This window comes from Acomys russatus, chromosome 27, assembly GCF_903995435.1.
Source record: "Acomys russatus chromosome 27, mAcoRus1.1, whole genome shotgun sequence".
Taxonomy (NCBI): domain Eukaryota; kingdom Metazoa; phylum Chordata; class Mammalia; order Rodentia; family Muridae; genus Acomys; species Acomys russatus.
Genome location: NC_067163.1, coordinates 12,723,156 through 12,741,093, shown reverse-complemented (window position 1 = coordinate 12,741,093; position 17,938 = coordinate 12,723,156). Strand labels below are relative to the sequence as shown.

Genomic DNA, 17,938 nt, shown 5'->3' with positions numbered 1-17,938 from the left:
CTGTTGGGCAGAATGGCTGAAGGCCTGATCTCTAGTTAGTAATTTCCTACCACGCCCTCTTTGCTCAATGGTTATAAAACATTTTTCCGTTAGACATCGAGGATTCTGAACCATCTCTGTCCCCACATCCATGGCCACAATCCTACATAAGCGCTGCCTTGTAACAAATGTCAGGGCGAAGCTTTCCCATCTCCCTGAAAGACTTTCCCTGGGTGAATTTACCGCTGGCTTTGGGGGATCTGAGTTAACCCACCAGGATACCTGGGAGAAAAATCTGTAAGCGAAGCAACAAACGGTTAAGTTGAGGATGCCATTAGCGAGCCCTACCTTTCCCTTTTCTGGCCACATGACTGAAAGATTTCAACAGACCAAATCAACTATTCAAATTCTCTGGCGACACACACACACACACACACACACACACACACACACACACACACACACACACACACACACACACACACACACACACACACACACACACACACACACACACCACTCTGAGTAGTGGTTAATTTTGACTTTGCTTTGAGCAAACCCCTGTCCCTCACAACAAACCCGCTGCGCCTTCCAGCCCTTAGGATCCTGGGGCAACATGCAAATCTGGCATAGCCAAGTGAGACTGCCCCCAAAGACCCAGTCCCCACCCCCATCCCCACCCCCAGTCCCCAGCCCTTGTCCCCGCCCTCAACCCCCCCCCACTCGTCTTCAAGTTCCGAAGAAAAACTTCTTGCCTTGGGGCCCCAGGCCGGAAGCCTCCCCTACCGGGTTGGTCGCGGGCAGGGGAAGGGGCGGGCACAGGCGGCAGCAGCACAGAAGATGCACGCCGGGCTCCTGGGGCTCTCTGCCCTGCTGCAGGCGGCCGAGCAAAGCGCGCGTGAGTGCGGCGCAGCCCGCGAGTGCTCACCCCTCCAACACCCCACTCCACCCCAGTGTGTGTGGCACATCTGCCGCCATTGCCCCGGGCAGGAGGCAAACACTGCACCGGTGCACGCTCACTAGACCCTGGTGTGATCTCCTTACCTATGCATGACTCCCTCCACCCATGCAGACACCGCTCCATGCATGATATCGAAACTCCCTATTCCCCAAACCCGGGGTCCCGAATCCCTGCCCGCTCAGCCCACACTCTGCAAAGAGCTGCATGAGGAGGCTGTGTGGAGTGCTTGGTGAGGTGCCCCGGCTCCCTGGACACCGGGCTCCTGGCGAGGGTGACCGCCGAGGCTTGGGGAAGGTAGAAGGGCGGGATCTCAAAGGGCACTCGTTTCCCTTTGGTGTTTAGGACACAGCAGAACACTGGGTACTGGGTACTCCAGGTCCTGAGGACAGTGGGGGTGAAGCAATATGGCCCATACTTTTCGCGCCTTTTGTGTTTGAACTTGTAACCCTTTCGGTGCTGGCGTAGAGTGCTTCCGCCCACTTCCGCCACTCTCCTACAAGGCCTTGTCCCTGGGGAGACTCCACCACCCTGACCCTCCAAGGTTCCACGTTCTCCCTTCGACCTGGTATCGGCTGAAATTTACCTCTAATTTGCAACATAGTGCGGTCCCTGCAGATTCCCGCCCCCAGCCCCCACACCTCCTCAGAGCTCAGAACTCCAAAAGGCCCTAGCCTAGACCCTGGGGAGACCAGGATGCCCACTGCTACCCAAAATGCCCTACGTCCCTAGCTTTCTATCGGGGAACTGCTAAATGTTTACGTAGAAACACTGGACAGAACCTGGGACCAACGGAGGAAGGAATAGCTGTCATCCCTCTGCCCATAGCTGCCAGGTTCCCAGCTGTGTCTCACTCAGAGAGTGGGGTTTGTGCCTATAAATCCACAATCCTTGGGAATACTAGAAAACACTGGCAACAGCTGTGTGAAAGGATCGCTGAGGGCCCTCCACTGTCACCCTCAGTAATCAGTCTGTAGTACCAACACAGCTTCTTGCAGAAATCCAAGGTTGCATAGCCAGAGCCTGGGCAGGATGGCATAGGCCTATAATCCAAGCCTCCTGGAGAGGGTAGGGACCCAACTAGGCTACAGAAAGAGGTTAAAGCTCGCCTAAACAACTTAGCAGAACATTACCTCAAAATAAAACGGAGCTGGGGAATATCTCAGGGGTAGAGAGGACTTACCTAGCCTAGGCACAGGCCTGAGTTCAGTCCCTAGAGGCACAGAAGAACGAACAAAGCCATGGTCACACAGACGAGCTGTGGCCCAAGTCCAGGACACCAGCCCTGCTTGGCTGCTGTAATATCATGAACTATGCGCTCACTCCATGTTGTTGGAGCCCACAGCACTGGGCCTCCCCTAGGGGAAGGTTCACCTGTTTGAGCATGTACTTGGCACATGGCCTGTGTAACCCCATGTAACCCCCATACACACATACCCTGTGCCCATCTTATTGCTAGCAGGCCCTGTTGGCTCCTTGCTAATGGTAAGGATACTGTGTGTTGATTTGAGACCTGGATACATCTGGGGGTTTTGTTTGTTTGTTCATTCGTTTGTTTTAATGATCTGGCAGACAAGCAGACAGGACAGGATCACGGATCCTAGGGATAAGAGGCAGGGCATAGCGTGTGGAGCCAGATGGGAATACTTGGTTGATGGAGAGCCAGGACCTCTGCTGGGGCTTCGTCAGACAAGACAGGCTGGCCAGGGTGGACAGAACCAGTGGCCTTGGTTTCTATGGGTAGGTGCTGTGAGCTTTCGGCTACAGGGAGGTCCCTAGTCACTTGACCCTCTGACCCTGGACAGGCTAAGGCAGAGAAGGTTGCATAGGTCTAAGACAGAAGCTCTCGGTCCGTGTGCATGTCCCTGGCGTGTTCATGGAAGAGCACTGCTGTCTGTGGCAGAAAGGTTTTCAGAGGCTCAGAGTACAGAAACCAAGGGTTTGTAAAAGGGTTGCCTAACTCTCCTTTCAACATCCCTCATCCAGGTCTCTGCACCATTGTTTACTACTTTGCCATGGGCCGTCTCCTCTGGGGTTGGCTGGCCCTCGCTGTGCTCCTGCCCGGCTTCTTGGTCCAGGCCCTGAGCTACCTGTGGTTCCAAGCAGATGGGCATCAGGGTCACTGGTGGCTGGCGGGGGTGCATCTTCTGCAGCTTGGCATCTGGAAGCGGTAAGAACATTGCCGTCTCCCTTCCATCTGATGTGAAGGGAAAATGGCCCTGTCTGTACACTCTCTGATCTTAAGGCCATGAAAGTTCAGGGCCACAGCCTTGTTTGGCATTGGTACCGTGATACATCTCTAATGGAAGGGGACTTTTTCTCACCACGCCAGTGACTTTTTAAAAGTGCTTTTTCATGTCTTTAGCCAGATTCTACCGCTATTTCCACCCCTTAACCAACCTCTGAAGCCACATAAATTGGTTTGCTCCACCTGACACCCACAACTTTGCTCCGTGAAGGTGCCACAGACTTAATTAACCACAAGCTAGACAGTAAAGCCCATGTGATGACATTCGCCTACGCTTTTGCGGCAAGAAGAAGTGCGCCTGGGAGCCAGGGCCAGGCTTTTTGATTTAAAATGTTTTTCTTTTCATTATATAAAAGCTCTCCGGGTAGGGATCTGATGCAGGTGGCTTTCTCGTGCCCACAGGTCTCTCCAGAGGTGAGGTGTTATTTCCACCTGGGGATGGGAAGCTGTTCCTTTACAGACACGCCTCATTTCTGCTCCTAGCTGCCCCACAGCCCTGTAGAGTTGAGGGGACTTTTATAAAGGGGGAAGAAATAAGGGGCCAGGCAAGTAAAGCTTTAGTCTTAAGTGCTTATTATACCACAGAGGACAAAGTTTGGCAGGCACTGAAGGAGCCGTTGCCGAGTTCTTCTCTCTGTGCTGGGAGCGTGTCTTCTGTCTCCACCCAAGTTGGACTCAGGTCAGAGTAGAAGGTGCTTCTTGAGAGACATTGGGTGACAGGCTCTTCTTCATGTTCCCTTCCAGCAGACCCTTGTCCTAGAGAGGCATCAAGAACGCACATACGCCACAGCAGTTTATCCCAATCTGCTCCTTCCTGTGTGAGCTCAGTGCTCTCCTGACACAGCAGGGCTGTCACTAGCAGGGGGGAGAAGGTTGTCTCATAGAACTTGGCGCTGGAGCCTTCTCAGAGCATGGCCTACCATCTGCTCCCTCATTTGCCTGACCTTATAATGAGGCCAGAAGGCTCACTGAGAGTTAGGTAGTTAGCTACCCAGGGTGAGACCTCAAAGACAATGGCTCAGTAAACTAGTAAAGGAGCTTCAACATAAAAAAGAAGCATTTGGTAGTTCAAAAACAGAATTGAGAGTAGCCTTTAGAAAGAGTTATTTTCTACTACTCTTCGGTAAGTTGGCCTTCTGAGGCTCTGTAGATGCTAGGGGCCCTTGTAAACCTTCAGCGAAGTGATGTCAGAGACCACAGGCTGGTCCAGATTTATGGAATTTGACAGCGAGCTCCCCTGTGCTCTCAGCATCACCACTAAGTGGTGGCATGCTCTCTGGTACATACAGAAAAATTAATATGGATAAGTGAAAAGTCTAGTGCAAAGCAAAAAGTGGGAGAAACAAAACACTGTGATAACTAATTTAGAAAAAAAATCAGGTGATCATAAAAATTAGTGCAGACAGCCTGGTGTGGTCACATGACCTTTAATCCCAGCCCTTAGGATGGAACGTCTGGCAGATCTCTGTGAGGTAGAGGCCAGCCTGGGCTACATAGTGAGTTCCAAGCCATACATTGCTACAAAATGTTGTAATGGTGGTGGTGGTGGTGGTGGTGGTGGTATATAGGAACTGGAGAGGTAGCTTAGGGGCCATCTTAAAGGGGGTGGCAGGGAGCACACACATAAATAAAAATAAATCTGTACTTAAAATTAATGTACAATATTTTAAAAGAGGAGAGAACTGAGGAGAAATAAATATTGATTTCAGGAAGAGGTAAAATAATACATCCAGAGATAAAGCCAGAATATGCAGTTTTTAGACTTAGCCCACACTTGGCTCTCAGCTTCCTGGCAGCCAGAGGAGGCATAAGGGACAGCCCTTCCACAGTGTTTCCGAGATTGCAGGTGAGCCCGGCGAAAGTCCACATCCTCATCCTCAGCAGAAAGCGCTGGAAGTTGAAAGTGGTGAATCTCTTTCTCCCTCTGAAACTGGTCCTCACAAACAAAACCAGGAGGTAACACATCCACAGAGATCAAGTTTGGTTTGGTTTCGTTTTCATTGCAGTTCGTCAAAATCACCTGTAGGGGGAGCCAGAACTGCTGTGTTTGCACGACCTCGAACTTTATAAAATGAAGCCCATTAGCTGACGCCATAATGAAATGCAAACGAATGAACAACAGAAAAATCAATAAAATCCAAACCCCTTGAGGTAAAACTGCTAATAAAAAATGCAAGGGCTAAAGGAGAAATGGATTCCAGTTTTAATTCCAAACAACACAAACTACTGTTCAAGAGAACCTGATGCTGCTTACAACTCATTTTACACATTGGCAGTTGTTTTTTCCTATCGGAACATTTTGTTTCCACTCTAATGCTGCATGTACTCACATTTCTTTCACCTTTTAAAAATTCCTGAATATCTGTTTAGAGCCCCCCAGCCTGAGAGGACGGGAGACTAACTAAACACTCTTCTACTCAGCATGCATCTTGCATTGTGTAGCAATTTTTCTTGAGTGGAGAGAAAGTTGAGACAAACTTGCAAGGCCAGCTGGACACAGATAGGTGCAGATTCCGTGTTTAAAAGCAGGTAAAGGCGTTTGCCGCCAAGCCTGACCACCTGAGTTCAATCCTTGGGACCCACATGGTGGAAAGAGAGAGACGCAACTCCCTAAAGCTGTCTTCTGACTGCCACATGCGTGCCATTGCACACGTGCACCCACATGGGTGTACATGGGTGTATACACACACATGATAGATACATAGGTAGATAGATAGATAATAGATAGATAGATGATAGACGATAGATAGATGATAGAGAAGCAGATGAAGCAGAGCTGTTCTCAGCCTTGCACTGTTGACTGTATCAGCTCTATTATCACCCAAAACATTAATTAACATGGACAGAAGAATCACTCACTCCCCAAGCTGTGAGTCCAGGATAGCTAGCTGTGGTGGGAGTGCCTGGCTTTTTTTTTTTTTTTTTTTTTTTTTCCTATTACTAGCTGAGAAACTTCATTCCAAAGACCTGTCAGGTGAGGTAATTGTGTTTCCTTTTATGCAGTGTGATGTTTTGAATGCAGCAAGGACTCTTGGGCCATCAGCAGTAGAGCTCACAGGGAGCATCTTGCTTGCTCTGCAGACACACATAACTAAGTATGGTGTCTGAGACTAACTTGGGACTGGCAGAAAGCAGCAGGACCATCAAGAAGGGCCTAGAGCAATGGAGTGGATCAGGCCCTAGAGAGACGGCACCAGAGACAGTTGGCAAAAGTAGCCAGAAACCCAGGACAATGGGAGGAGATGGAGACCTGATGTACAGCACCCGTTCCAATCCCAGGGAGCTTCTCAGGGGCTGCCTCCTAGTCTCAGCCATCCCCCTGCCTGATCACAGCCTTGCAAAGCCACTCTGCTGTTTCCCTGTCCCCAGCCACAGACCCCATCCAAGGCCACTGGCCCCTCCCACAGATCTCCCATACTCTCTCCTTCCAGCTTGGCTTCACACCCACAGCTTTCCTGTCCTCTCTAGAAAGCTCTCACCGACCACCTTGGCTTCTCCAGTGAGGACTCTGATCCAGATATATGCAAGATAGTCATCTGATACATTTTTCTTCCTTGATTTAAGCATTTAGCGTGTGTGTGTGTGTGTGTGTGTGTGTGTGTGTGTGTTTTGCACAACTGAAACTCACATCTCTAAAGAACATCTTACAGTTTCCTTATTCCTTCTGTAGTCAAAGCCCAATAAAGCTTGAGGTTAAAGGAGCTGAGGACATGACTCAGTGATAGAACCTTGGCCCAGGAAGCACCAGGCCCCAGGGTCCGGTGCCTAGCACCAAACGGAAGGAGGTGAACCAAAAAGTCTTTGCTGGGGATTGGAGAGGAAGCAGGAAGAGGAAACCACCCCATCCCTTGAAGAGATGACCTGGGGGGGGGTGGGTAGAAAGGAAAACTATGGCATGTATTTTTAGTGGATGGTTTTTCTTACCAGTAAATTTGTGTCAGGAATGACAGCCTCGAAGACTCAGTAGAGATCGGTTCCCTCCAGGAGTGAAGTGATGAAAAAGGAAACGTGTCTGCCCTAACCATCTTTCCTGGGCCACTAGCACCAGGAATGGAGTTGTTTCAAAGACAGCCCCCAACCTTGGGCCCGGGCCTGGAAATGTTGGCCAAAGATCAGTCCAGTCTGTGCTTTAGAGACTATTACCCACAATGCCTTGCAGCTGGTCTCTATTAAAGGGATATGCCCTTCCCTGTAAGCGTCACCAGGTCCAGCCTCAGTTCCTTAGCCCTGCGATAATGTCAGCCTACCCACCGCTCACCCTACCAACCTTGGAGACAGTGGCCTACGGTGGCACCCTGCTGAACACACGAAGTTTGGACTGAAATATGCAGCTCAGACTAAGAGCTTAGCAAGAGCCCAACTGGTGACCTCGTATCTCCATGTGAAAGGTTGGTGCGGAAGCCTGTACAGCCGGCTTCATGGTCCATGTCATGATGTCTTTGTCCTCTCCAGGCACTGGGACTCTGTGGCAGCTGCTCTGTGGAAGGGAAAGGAGGCTCCCTGCTGTGGACAGCTGCACCTGCAGGTGGCTGACCTGTCAGCCCTCCGGCTCCTGGAGGCTCTGCTGCAGACTGGGCCCCACCTGCTGCTTCAGGTGTATGTGTTCCTAGCCTCTGACTTCACAGACATTGTGCCAGGTGGGTGTCTTTCACTGTGGACTCATACCTGCTGCTTCCAAGATAACAGGAGCACGTGCCTGACCCTGTGGGACCTGGTGTCCACCTCTAAGATTCCTCCTATTTGGGAGACTTAGGGAAACCCCATTCTTACTAATCCAAATGATAGTCACCATTGGCTTTTGCTGGGATCATGGGTACACAGGGACCTGGTCTCTTGGCAGTAAAGTATCTAGAGTCAGTCCATAAGACAAAAGTTGTGCAGAGTGCAGATAACCTTGAGAGCTATCTGGGGAAGTCTGCTTCTCAGGGAGTCTACATACCCGTCTCTCCTGGGTCTGCTCCTGTTACAGCAGACCTGACACCTGAAGGCCCCACAGAGAGCATGGCTCAGTCTCCTGCAGATGTGTCTCCAGCTCTACTCCAGCCAGAATGCTCCCTCCTCCTCCTTCTCCTCCTCTTGCTCTCTCTCCCCCTCCTCCTCCTCCTTCCTCTTTCTCTCTCTCTATCACTTCTCCCCTCCTCCATCCTTCCTCTCTCTCTCTCTCTCTCTCTCTCTATCTCTATCTCTCGCTCTCTCGCTCTCTTTCACTGTCCTCCTCCTACTCCTCTTCTTCCTCTCTCTTTTTCTCTCCTGCCCCTGCCCACCTTCCTCTCCTCTCCGCTACCTTCCATTTTATTGGTTGGTTAGTTGGTTTTGACTTTTGAGACAAGTTTTCTCTATGTCACAGAGTCCTGGTTGTCCTGGAACTCACTTTGTAGACCAGGCTGGCCTTCAACTCATTGAGATCCTCCTCCCTCTGTCCTGTATCCCAAGTGCTGGGATTAAAGCCATGTGCCACCACACCCAGCTCCTTTTCCTTCTATTTAAATATCCAAACTTAAACTGAAGGTCTGAATATTTAGGTGTAGCTGCATATTCCTCCATTCTTTCATCCAACTTCTTCATGTAGAGAACAAATCCTTGTAAGAAACTGTGTCTAGGGTCCTGTAGGATCCATATCCTTTTCATCATAGTTTGGACCAGAGGCCTTAGGCATCAGGGGCTGGGACATTTTTAAAGGGCATCTGGAAGAAGAGTGTCTAGAGCACTGAGCAGTGGAGACATTTTCTACTTCCCCTCGTTCCCATATAAATTGTGTTTGCGTTGCTAAGTTACCTACCAGCAAGGGGCTTGGTCCATAGTACATCCCCCTTGTGCTAGTTTTTGATAAGTTGGATGCTCCCAGAAAGGGATAGAAGGGGTGCATCTATGTATGTGTGCTTTGGAGCCTACAGGGAGCTCTCTCTGTTCCATCCTCCAGGGATCAGTGCCCTACTCTCCTGGTCTTCAATGTCTTGGGCCCTTGTGTCGTACAACTGTTTCCTGGGCATCATGAAGCCAGGCCACGGGACCGTGCTGTGGGCCGCTCTCTTGTGCCAGCAGCTATGGAGGATGGGCATGCTGGGAGCCCGTGTGTTGAGCCTGGTTCTCTTCTGCAGAGTTTACCGTGTTTGGGTTTTGGTGGTTGGAGGTAAGTGGGCTTTCATAAAACCTTAATGGTAACCATTCACGATCCTCAGTCCCTGAGCTGTGGCTGACTGGGTCCAGCAGAGAATGTTATGGAGATGAAAGAAGAGTCAGTTTCTGTTTCCAGGACACCTCAGCAGGCTGGGTGCACAGATGTGGCCTCTCTCTTCATCACAGTAACCTGGATTAGCCATTGGTGCTGACAGTTTCAAGGAAGAGAAAACAGAAATGTCTGGTCCTCTTAAGCCTTGAAAACCCACAGCATGGCTTCTGCTATGCTCTGCCAGTCAAACAGTTCTTGGCAGCCCTGATCCGTGACCACAGGTCCAGACCCTCCCTAGTTCCCAAGAGTGTACATCCAATGCAAGGAGTGGTGGTGAATGCTGGCTCTTTAGACACACTGTAGAAAGTTCCTGTCCATATATGGGACGGCTGTGGATCTCACCGCCCTGAATGCACGAGAGGGAGGTCTGGGTCCTAACTGATCCTTCATAAAACTGTGCCGTATATATGATTCCGCCTATATGACACCGCTTAGAGCCTCTGTAAGCACCCTATTTCCTTGGTTGTTGGACCCTGTCTTTGTCTCACACAGGAAGGCCCCACTGAACCCTAGCCTTCTCACAGCCAGCAGCCCAGATATGAGCGTGATGACCAAGAGTGTCTGGCCCTTTAGACTCCTGAATGGGGCCTGTGTGTCCTTGCCAAGGACAGCCGTGTCCTCTGGTCATCAGTGAATGCACTCTGCAAGAAGGAACAGTGTACCCTTGTTTTAAGAGAACCAAGAACATTGAGAAATAGCTGGCCCATGTACCAAGAGCAAACATTTAATACAGTTATTGGCAGAAAAGAACTTTTTTTTTTTTTTTTGAGAAGGGGGGGGGAGCTGTGTTCTAACAGCGAAATTAACTACATTTTATTCGTCCATTTTAAAATTCAGCTTGTGCTCCAGAATGAGGCTATTCATATTAAAAATATAAAAATAAAACTTGTGGCTGGTCCACATTGGAGTTCTCTTCGGGTCTGGAGGCTTGGGGCTTGTAGAGCAACAGTGTAAAAGCAGCGAGAGTTTTATGACTGCCTCTTTTAAGTTCTTTCTGGGAGCAGGAAGTTATCCCTATGTAGGGCCCAATGCGTGTCACTGAAGCCAGTGTGTGTTTTCTCAGCTCCAAATTAGGTCAAACGCCCCCCATGCCCCCGTGAGGCTCTGAGATAAGGTGTGCAAAGGCGGAATGAGTGGCTTGTCTGTGTCCCTCGGTTCTCTTCTGGCTTTGGGGGGGTCTCTTCTGCAGCACTCAGTTTCAACCCCCCCCCCCTTCTTCCCTCCTCTCTGAATACTGAACCTCTACCCCTTACTGTCTCCAGGCGCTCACTGGCTGGTGATGACCTTCTGGCTCGTGGCCCAGCAGAGCGACATTGTGGAGAGCACCTGCCACTGGAGGCTGTTCAACCTGCTGGTGGGGGTCGTGTACATCCTCTGCTACATCAACTTCTGGGACAGCCCTTCCAGAAGCAGGATGGCCAGCTTCTACTTGGCAAGTGGCAAGGGTGGCTTTCTCTAAGCCTGACTTTTACATTGCCTGTAGCATGTTAGGTGGGAAGGTGCATATATGCACGTGTGCGCCCATACATCGGTTAAAGAAAGGATGTTGAGGGATGGAGAATCATCTCAGTGGATAAGAGTACTTAGCATGCATGCATGAGGACCTGAGTTCAAATCCCCAGCAGCCGGGGACAGACACAGGCAGATCCAAGACCTTACTAGCCAGCCCTGCCAAAATGTTGAGCTTGTAGTTTTGTCAGAGACTCTGTGTCTGGGGCGATAAGATAGAGTGATTATGGAAAGCACTAGGTCTTCTCTGCCTTCTACATGCCTGTACTGTGTGTATGTGCCATGCAAGCAATACACACACACACACACACACACACACACAGAGGTATAGTCTAGCATAAGGATAAATTACAGTGATTACACACTTTGAAAATAGCCTGATATCTAGCCATTGCCATATCATCAGGAGCTTCAGGTGCAGCCAACTCCACAGACTTTGTTGGCAGATGTACCTGGGGACTTCCCCAAAGTGGAGATTGCCAGGCCCTCGCCCAGCAAGGGCTGGGGATTCTTGTTTTGGATATAGCTTCGGGTGGCATTGCCAGTCCACCTTTGGAAGCTGCATGTAAGTGTTCACCTTCTCCTCTTTCAGAGACAGGACAGCTCTGGAAAGCATGGCTTCGCCTGTCTTATTCATCCCAGCATGCACACAGCCTAAAATATGTTAGAACTGAGTTCAAGGCTAGTGTGCAGCTCTTTGTAGCTGTAGATTAATGAAGGGATGCATCTACTCCTGTGAGAAATGATGTTATCAGAGTCCCAGAGAAACACAAGGGCCATGTGAGGACAGAGGCTCAGTAGCCAGGGAAGGCTTTGCAAAGGGGACAGCGCAGAGAAGTGAGAGAAATCTTCCTGAAAAGAGGCTTGGCACATCGGGGCATCTCGGGCAAAGCTACAGAGGTGGCAGAAGGACCACAGAGCACTGAGAAGTCTGTGTGGTGCTGCCAGAGAGACAAAGCCAGGGACTAAAGACAAATACAACATCTGGTCCGCTGTAACAGAACTGAACTCTGATTTGTACAGAGGTGGTGAGAAATTTTAGAAGGAACAGCAGAGGTCAGGGGAGTGTGGGGGCTTGGGTTGAGTCAGAGAAATGGAAATGTGTAAGAAATAAGGGAGGTAGCTAGTGGCTGTCCCACCTGCTGTGTTAACTGGAGTTGTCAAGTGCAGGAACAGATGACTAGTGTCTTTATGAATGGCAGGAGACAGGGGTCAATGTTAGAGTTACAGAACAAAGTGCTCACAGGCTGAGAGAGTGACCTCCTTGTATGTATTTCAAAGAGATGTTCTCAAGTCCTTGGTGACAATTGTGAGCGTGGGGTGGGAGACTCCTATCTGAAAGGACAGAGGATGAACTCTCACCGGAAGCTTTCTGGTGTGTGCTGTAGGGGAGGTGAGGGCCCTAGTTATCCTAGAACAGGCAGCCACATCCCCTGGCAGCTGTGAGCTTTCTCAGGCAGGAAGTTTAAGGGGCTACCATATCGTCCTGGGTATGTAGCATGGAGCTGTTAGAGCCTGTGCTGGTATCTGTCTGATGTCTTGGTGTGGGATGGATAGAAACACTTGCACCAAGGGTCTGTCATTCTCGCTGTAATTCCTTTGTGTCTGTGCTTCTGTGGATGCTTTTCATGAACAACACCAGCAAGTATCCTTTTGTCGAAACATTCCTATTGGGGCCTTGCTCCTGCTTAGGGGAGGTTCCTTGGTTTGTGAACCCCAGAAGGTACCCCAAAGACAGGAGGGAAGAGCTGCAGATAGTAGGACATGGAGCTGTGTGTCTCAAGCATGGTGACTCTTTCTCCACCCCCAGGTCATGCTGCTGGAGAACTCTGTACTCTTACTATTGGCCACTGACTTTCTGCAGGGGGCACCATGGACCAGCCTGTGGACTGTGGTGGGGGTCTTGTCTGGATTTCTGATTGGTAAGACCTACTAAGCCTTCTTAGCCACACTTCCTCCCCAACTTGTTATTTTATTTTATTTTTATTCTTTTTATTTTCTTGTGTATGCATGTGTGGTATGTATGCATGTATGTGCACATGTTCGCGTGTGTGGTGATGCACATGAGTGATGTGTTTGTACATGCCCATGTGTGTGGAGGCCTGAAGTTGATGTCAGATGTCTTCTTTAATCACTTTCTACTGATTGGTCAGGGTCTCTCACTGGACATATAGCTCACTAATTCCTGATAGTCTACCAAGCCAGCTTGCCCCGGCCATGCCCCCTCTCCCTCACATCTCTGCCTCCCAAGTGCTAGGATTGCAGGCAGCCACCATCCCTGGCCAGTTCCCAAGCATTTACACTTATAAAGTAAATGCTCAATCCACAGAGCCATGTCCTCAGCCACAACTTGTACTTTTTTTTAATGATCTGGAAGGACAGGGAACAGCCGAGAGTCAGTGATCAGGGGACAAGATCCAGGTTATAGGTAAAGAGGTCGTCTTCTGTGGCCTGAGACTCTGAGCTTAGCTTCGTCTACCTTGGCTAGACTGCTGGGAGCCTCAGACAGAGGTAGGAACAGCCACATCTGTCCAAAAATGCTGCTGGTGAATTGAATAGTAAGATGCTGATTTCTAAGCTGCATGCCTGCATGAGAGTGGCCAGCCAAAAGCCTATGATATGATAGCCAGTGTCCAGGCAAGAGCTCTCCTGCCACCTATAAAGCTGCCTATGTGCTCCTGGCCTGTGCCCTGGTCATTGTCCTGTGGAGAGGGTCTCCCTTGGAGTATTATGTAAAGGTCTTCACAGCTGAGACTTAACCATTCATTCACAGGAGTTATGACTGTCCCCTCATCTCAGAAGGGGCTGTGTCATGCTGTTCCTTTGCCCAACAGCAGGTGGCGCTGGAAACACCTCTGGCTCCCCTTTGGCCCACTGGGATCCCCAGTGTGTCAAAAGAGAATGGAAAAAACAACACTGTGAGTCAGTCCTTAAACCCAGGCATTATAGAAAATCACATTTAATACATGTTTAAAATCACATCATATTGATTTGGTGGCTCTTTTCTATCAAGCCAGTACTTGGGAGCCTGAGGCAAGAGCATTGGTGTGAGTCTCAAGCCAACATGGCCTTCACAGTGAGTTTGAGGCAAGCCTGAGCTAAGAAGAAAAATCTTATTTAAAATAAATAAATAAATCCCCAAGAAACAGCCTGTTTATCATTCAAGAAGTGCCAGGTTCAATGTCCAACTCTACTATAAATGACCTATATAAGCTGAATATGATGGCTCATGCCTGCATTCCTAACACTTAGCTGAGGCAGGAGGACTGACCCACTTTAAGGCCAACTTAGGCTATGGACAAGGCTTTATCTCAAGAAAACAAGTTTTAAAAAAGAAAAATTATAGAGGCTGGAGAGAATGGTTAAGCAGTGTGGTTAAGAACACTGGCTACTCTTCCAGAAGACCTGGGTTTGATTCCCAGAACAAGCATGGTGGCTAATTACCATCTATAATTCCAGTTCCAGGGACTTTGACCCCCTGCCTCTTCAGAGCATCAGGCAGACATGTGGTGCATTGATACACATGCAGGCAAAACACACATACACATAACATAATTTTTTAAAAAGAATTTATAGTTCCGAGAACACAGGCTTGAGACAGTTCCTGCCCAAATCTGGACTCCCCGGTTCCTCCGTTTCTTGGACAAACATGTATTTAATGCACACAGGCTTGGAGCTACAGCCAAGGATCCAGCAGGTGGCAGAGTCCCACAAAAAATCAGGATGCGTAGTGCCCCTAGCTAAGGCAGATCCTGCTGCCTAACTGGTGCCCTGGGTGCATAGCGTAATAAAGTAGTATAGGGAAGTGCCAGCTGGCGTGCTGTCCTTTCCTGCCCTTGGTGGGACCTATTGGTAAAAAAAAAATGAGTGACTCCATACTGCTTGGGCTTCTTGGTGAGAATCCAAGGCATTGTATAAAAACTAGCATGTGAGCTGTGCCCAATGCAGAGACAGGCGAGGATAGGAATGCTGGTCCTTGACCCCACTTCTAATGGTATCACAAACCAATTCCCTGCCCTGGGCCTGCCCTTGTCCCCAGAGGCACAGAGGGTCGGAGGGCAGCATCCTTTGGGTTCTTCTTAAAGTCTGTCACGCTGCCATCTCCAGGCGCCGTCAGCCTCTTCCTCACACTTAATTCACATCCCCTACATGTATAACAAGAACCCGTAACACAGGCACTTTCTCCAGTGCGACAGGAAACTGGAAATAACGTGGGTGGCCCACTGGAACGCTCTGCTAAATAGATTATTGCAGCAGTCAACACTTCTGATCGACATAAACGAAACTGACAACAATGTGACTAAGATGTTTGTGCACAAAGGAAGTGTTGTTGTTGTTTGTGGAAATGCCCTCACGCGGCTTTTGAGGGGCATGACTGACCTCTGCTTCGGGCTCTTGTTTTTGAGGTCACTCGAGCGTCCCCACCCCACCCCCTGCACCCCCTCACCCAACCCCCGGCTTTGGCATTCTTCCATACTGTCCTGCTGGTGGGATTCTGAAAGATTCTGGAGACTTCTACCATGCCCCTGGTGCTAACGTGCATGCACACATTCACACATAGCTGGAGTGGCTGTTGGAACATGCCCTCCAGGAAGAAGCCTGAGACTCAACAGGAGTGAAGCCATGTGGTACCATTTTTAGGACCATAAACATTTGCAGCTGGTAGATGCTGGGGCCTACTTAAAATCCCCCCCCCACCCTAACAATGTCAGCTCTGAAGTCTCGGAGCCTTACTGTAGGTAAACGTTATATTGTTCCATTCTAAGTAGCCACTGAGACCGTCACTCGCGGCAAGACACAGGGTGCCTCAGAATGTAATGTCACACTCTCCTTTTTGCTGTTTCCATTGTTGTGTTTTTCAGGGTGTGCATCACTGGTTATTTATTATAGCCTGCTGCATCCGAAATCCTCAGACATCCAGCAGGACTTCATGAGGAAATGCTGTGGCCCCACAGAGAATGACAGAGCTGAATCAGAGCCTCCTCCCAGGGCTGTGGTCCCCTCAGAGGACAGACCTGACAGCTCAAGCTGGTGCCAAGAGGAAAGCTATGAGCTAACAAGCCTTGATAAGGCCCCCAGGCCAGAGCAGAGTACTGCAGAGGTGGGGCTGGGCGATCAGAGATCCGGGGAGTATTCTTTCTTCAGCCATCACCACTGGCTGTTGATGAAACTTGCTCTCAAGACCGGAAGTGTATCTAAGATCAACGCAGCCCTTGGTGGTGACAGCCTTGGTTGCTCCTGTCCCCCCATATTGGGGTCGAGTCAACACTGTAATCTGCAGAGGAAACCCTTGTTTTCCCAGCGAGACTTCCCATCCTCTCCTCATGACCCTTTGACCTTGGAGAAAGGCTCTGGGTACTCAGATGCTCCGAAAGCAGAGATGGAGTCATTGGAAACTTCAAGCTATGTCTCCGTTGCCAGCGAGCTGGAGGACAGTGCAGCAACCCAGAAGCTGCCGGCTCCAGGAGAGGACAGCCCAAAGGCTGAGGCTGGGGCTGACCTTTCGGCTCAGGGGAAGGGTATAGATGAGCCCCAAAAGGGGAAGGAAGGACAAGAGAGCACAACGCTGTACTTCAGTGCCACCATGGACAAGACCACATCCTCCTACCAAAAAGGCAGCCCAGTGGCTCTGCAGACATCCCAGTCAGGGACTCCGGGAGAGAGCGGACCTGTGCAGCCTGCGCTGCCTCAGGCACTCATTAAGCCTTTTCCTCTCACCATGGCCAGCATTAGTCCCATTCTAGGCCGAGCCTCAGGCACAAACGTCTGCCCCAGCACAGGCCTTCCTGGAAACGCCCTGTGTAGTTCGGAGTGTGAAGAGTGGAAGGGGACAGCAAAGGACCCGAGTTTGCCAAAGGTGAGCCCTGCAGAAGAGCCCTGCTGCACATCGACCCCTAAGTCTGAGTCTACCCAGAGGGACTATAGCTGCAGGGACAGGATGAAACAGGAGGCTAGTTTTTTCATCTGACCTTAGCCCCAGGAGACTACAACAACACATCAATATGTCAGAAGGGCCATTCCGCATCATGGGAAGATGAGTGCCATACCTGACACCTGTGCTCTTCTACTTCTGGTCTCCACCTGAACACCTGGCAGGATGAAGGAGCAGGGTTGTCTGAAATCTCCCCTACACATCACACATGGCACTTAGGCACAGCAGAGACTCGAGTGCAGTGGAGAGGGGCAAAAAGGGGGCTTCCGGTTCTTTTTCTGAGCCCCGTGAGTCCCAGTGCATCTCTTTGTGGCTTCTAGACGATGCGGACATAAAACCCAGAGTCCAGCCTCACTCTGGACTCTTTATAATTAGCTGTTCCTCACATTGGATGGTTGTTAATCACTTTTTTGAAAGATGCTTTTGGGCCTGGAGGGAATGGCCCAGCAGTTAAGGGCACTGCCTGCTCTTCCAGAGGACCCAGGTTCAATCCCCGGTTCCTACTTGGCAACTCATGGCCACCTGCAGCTTCAGTCTCAGGGGAAAAGACACACTCTTCTGGCCTCTGTGGACACTATGTGCACATAGTGCACAGACATACATGCGGGCAAAATACCAGTACACCTAAAATCTTTAAAAAATAAAAACATGTTTTCTAGATACATTAGTTTTGGTCTCTTATTGTTAGAGAAGACAAACTCTGAATATAGATCAGAGCTATATGTTCATAGTCAACATACTGGAAAATATGAGCAACATTTGGGTTCAGATCCCCTGGGCAGGACCTAAGGGATATATAGGGATAGAGGCTGTTCGGCTCCGTTTAGTTTTTAGACAGAATCTTGATCTCACTATATAGCCAAGGATGACAATAAATTCCTGATCCTTCTGCCTCTACCATCCAGCTATCCTTCCTGTTGATCTAGCAAGGACAGACTTTATTTCCCTCCTTGGAGCTAATGTAAAGCACAAAGAAACAGTCTAGGGGTGAATTCAGGACCTTTAGGAGAGTTACCCTTCAGTGAGTGAGTTGTCTCTGTGTGTTGTACCAGAAAGGGGGAAAAAGGGGGGGGGGTGTCCTTA

At 49.7% G+C, this 17,938-nt stretch overlaps 1 protein-coding gene across 1 annotated transcript; it reads left to right on the top strand.

Annotated features, from left to right (window-relative positions):
- The first annotated feature begins 819 nt into the window (after window positions 1-819).
- Window positions 820-16,894, top strand: Xkr5 (XK related 5). The gene is made up of 7 exons (XM_051169750.1): window positions 820-877; window positions 2,924-3,107; window positions 7,638-7,822; window positions 9,106-9,315; window positions 10,677-10,846; window positions 12,734-12,845; window positions 15,786-16,894. The coding sequence occupies exons 1-7, from the start codon at window positions 820-822 to the stop codon at window positions 16,889-16,891; spliced, it is 2,025 nt and encodes a 674-aa protein (XP_051025707.1). The 3' UTR covers window positions 16,892-16,894.
- The last annotated feature ends 1,044 nt before the right edge of the window (window positions 16,895-17,938 follow it).

Coding starts and splice junctions, on each gene's coding strand:
- Xkr5 (XM_051169750.1), top strand. CDS start 820: ATGCACGCCGGGCTCCTGGGGCTCTCTGCCCTGCTGCAGGCGGCCGAG. Junction 3,108..7,637: donor CAGCTTGGCATCTGGAAGCG/GTAAGAACATTG, acceptor TGTCCTCTCCAG/GCACTGGGACTCTGTGGCAG. Junction 12,846..15,785: donor CTTGTCTGGATTTCTGATTG/GTAAGACCTACT, acceptor TGTGTTTTTCAG/GGTGTGCATCACTGGTTATT.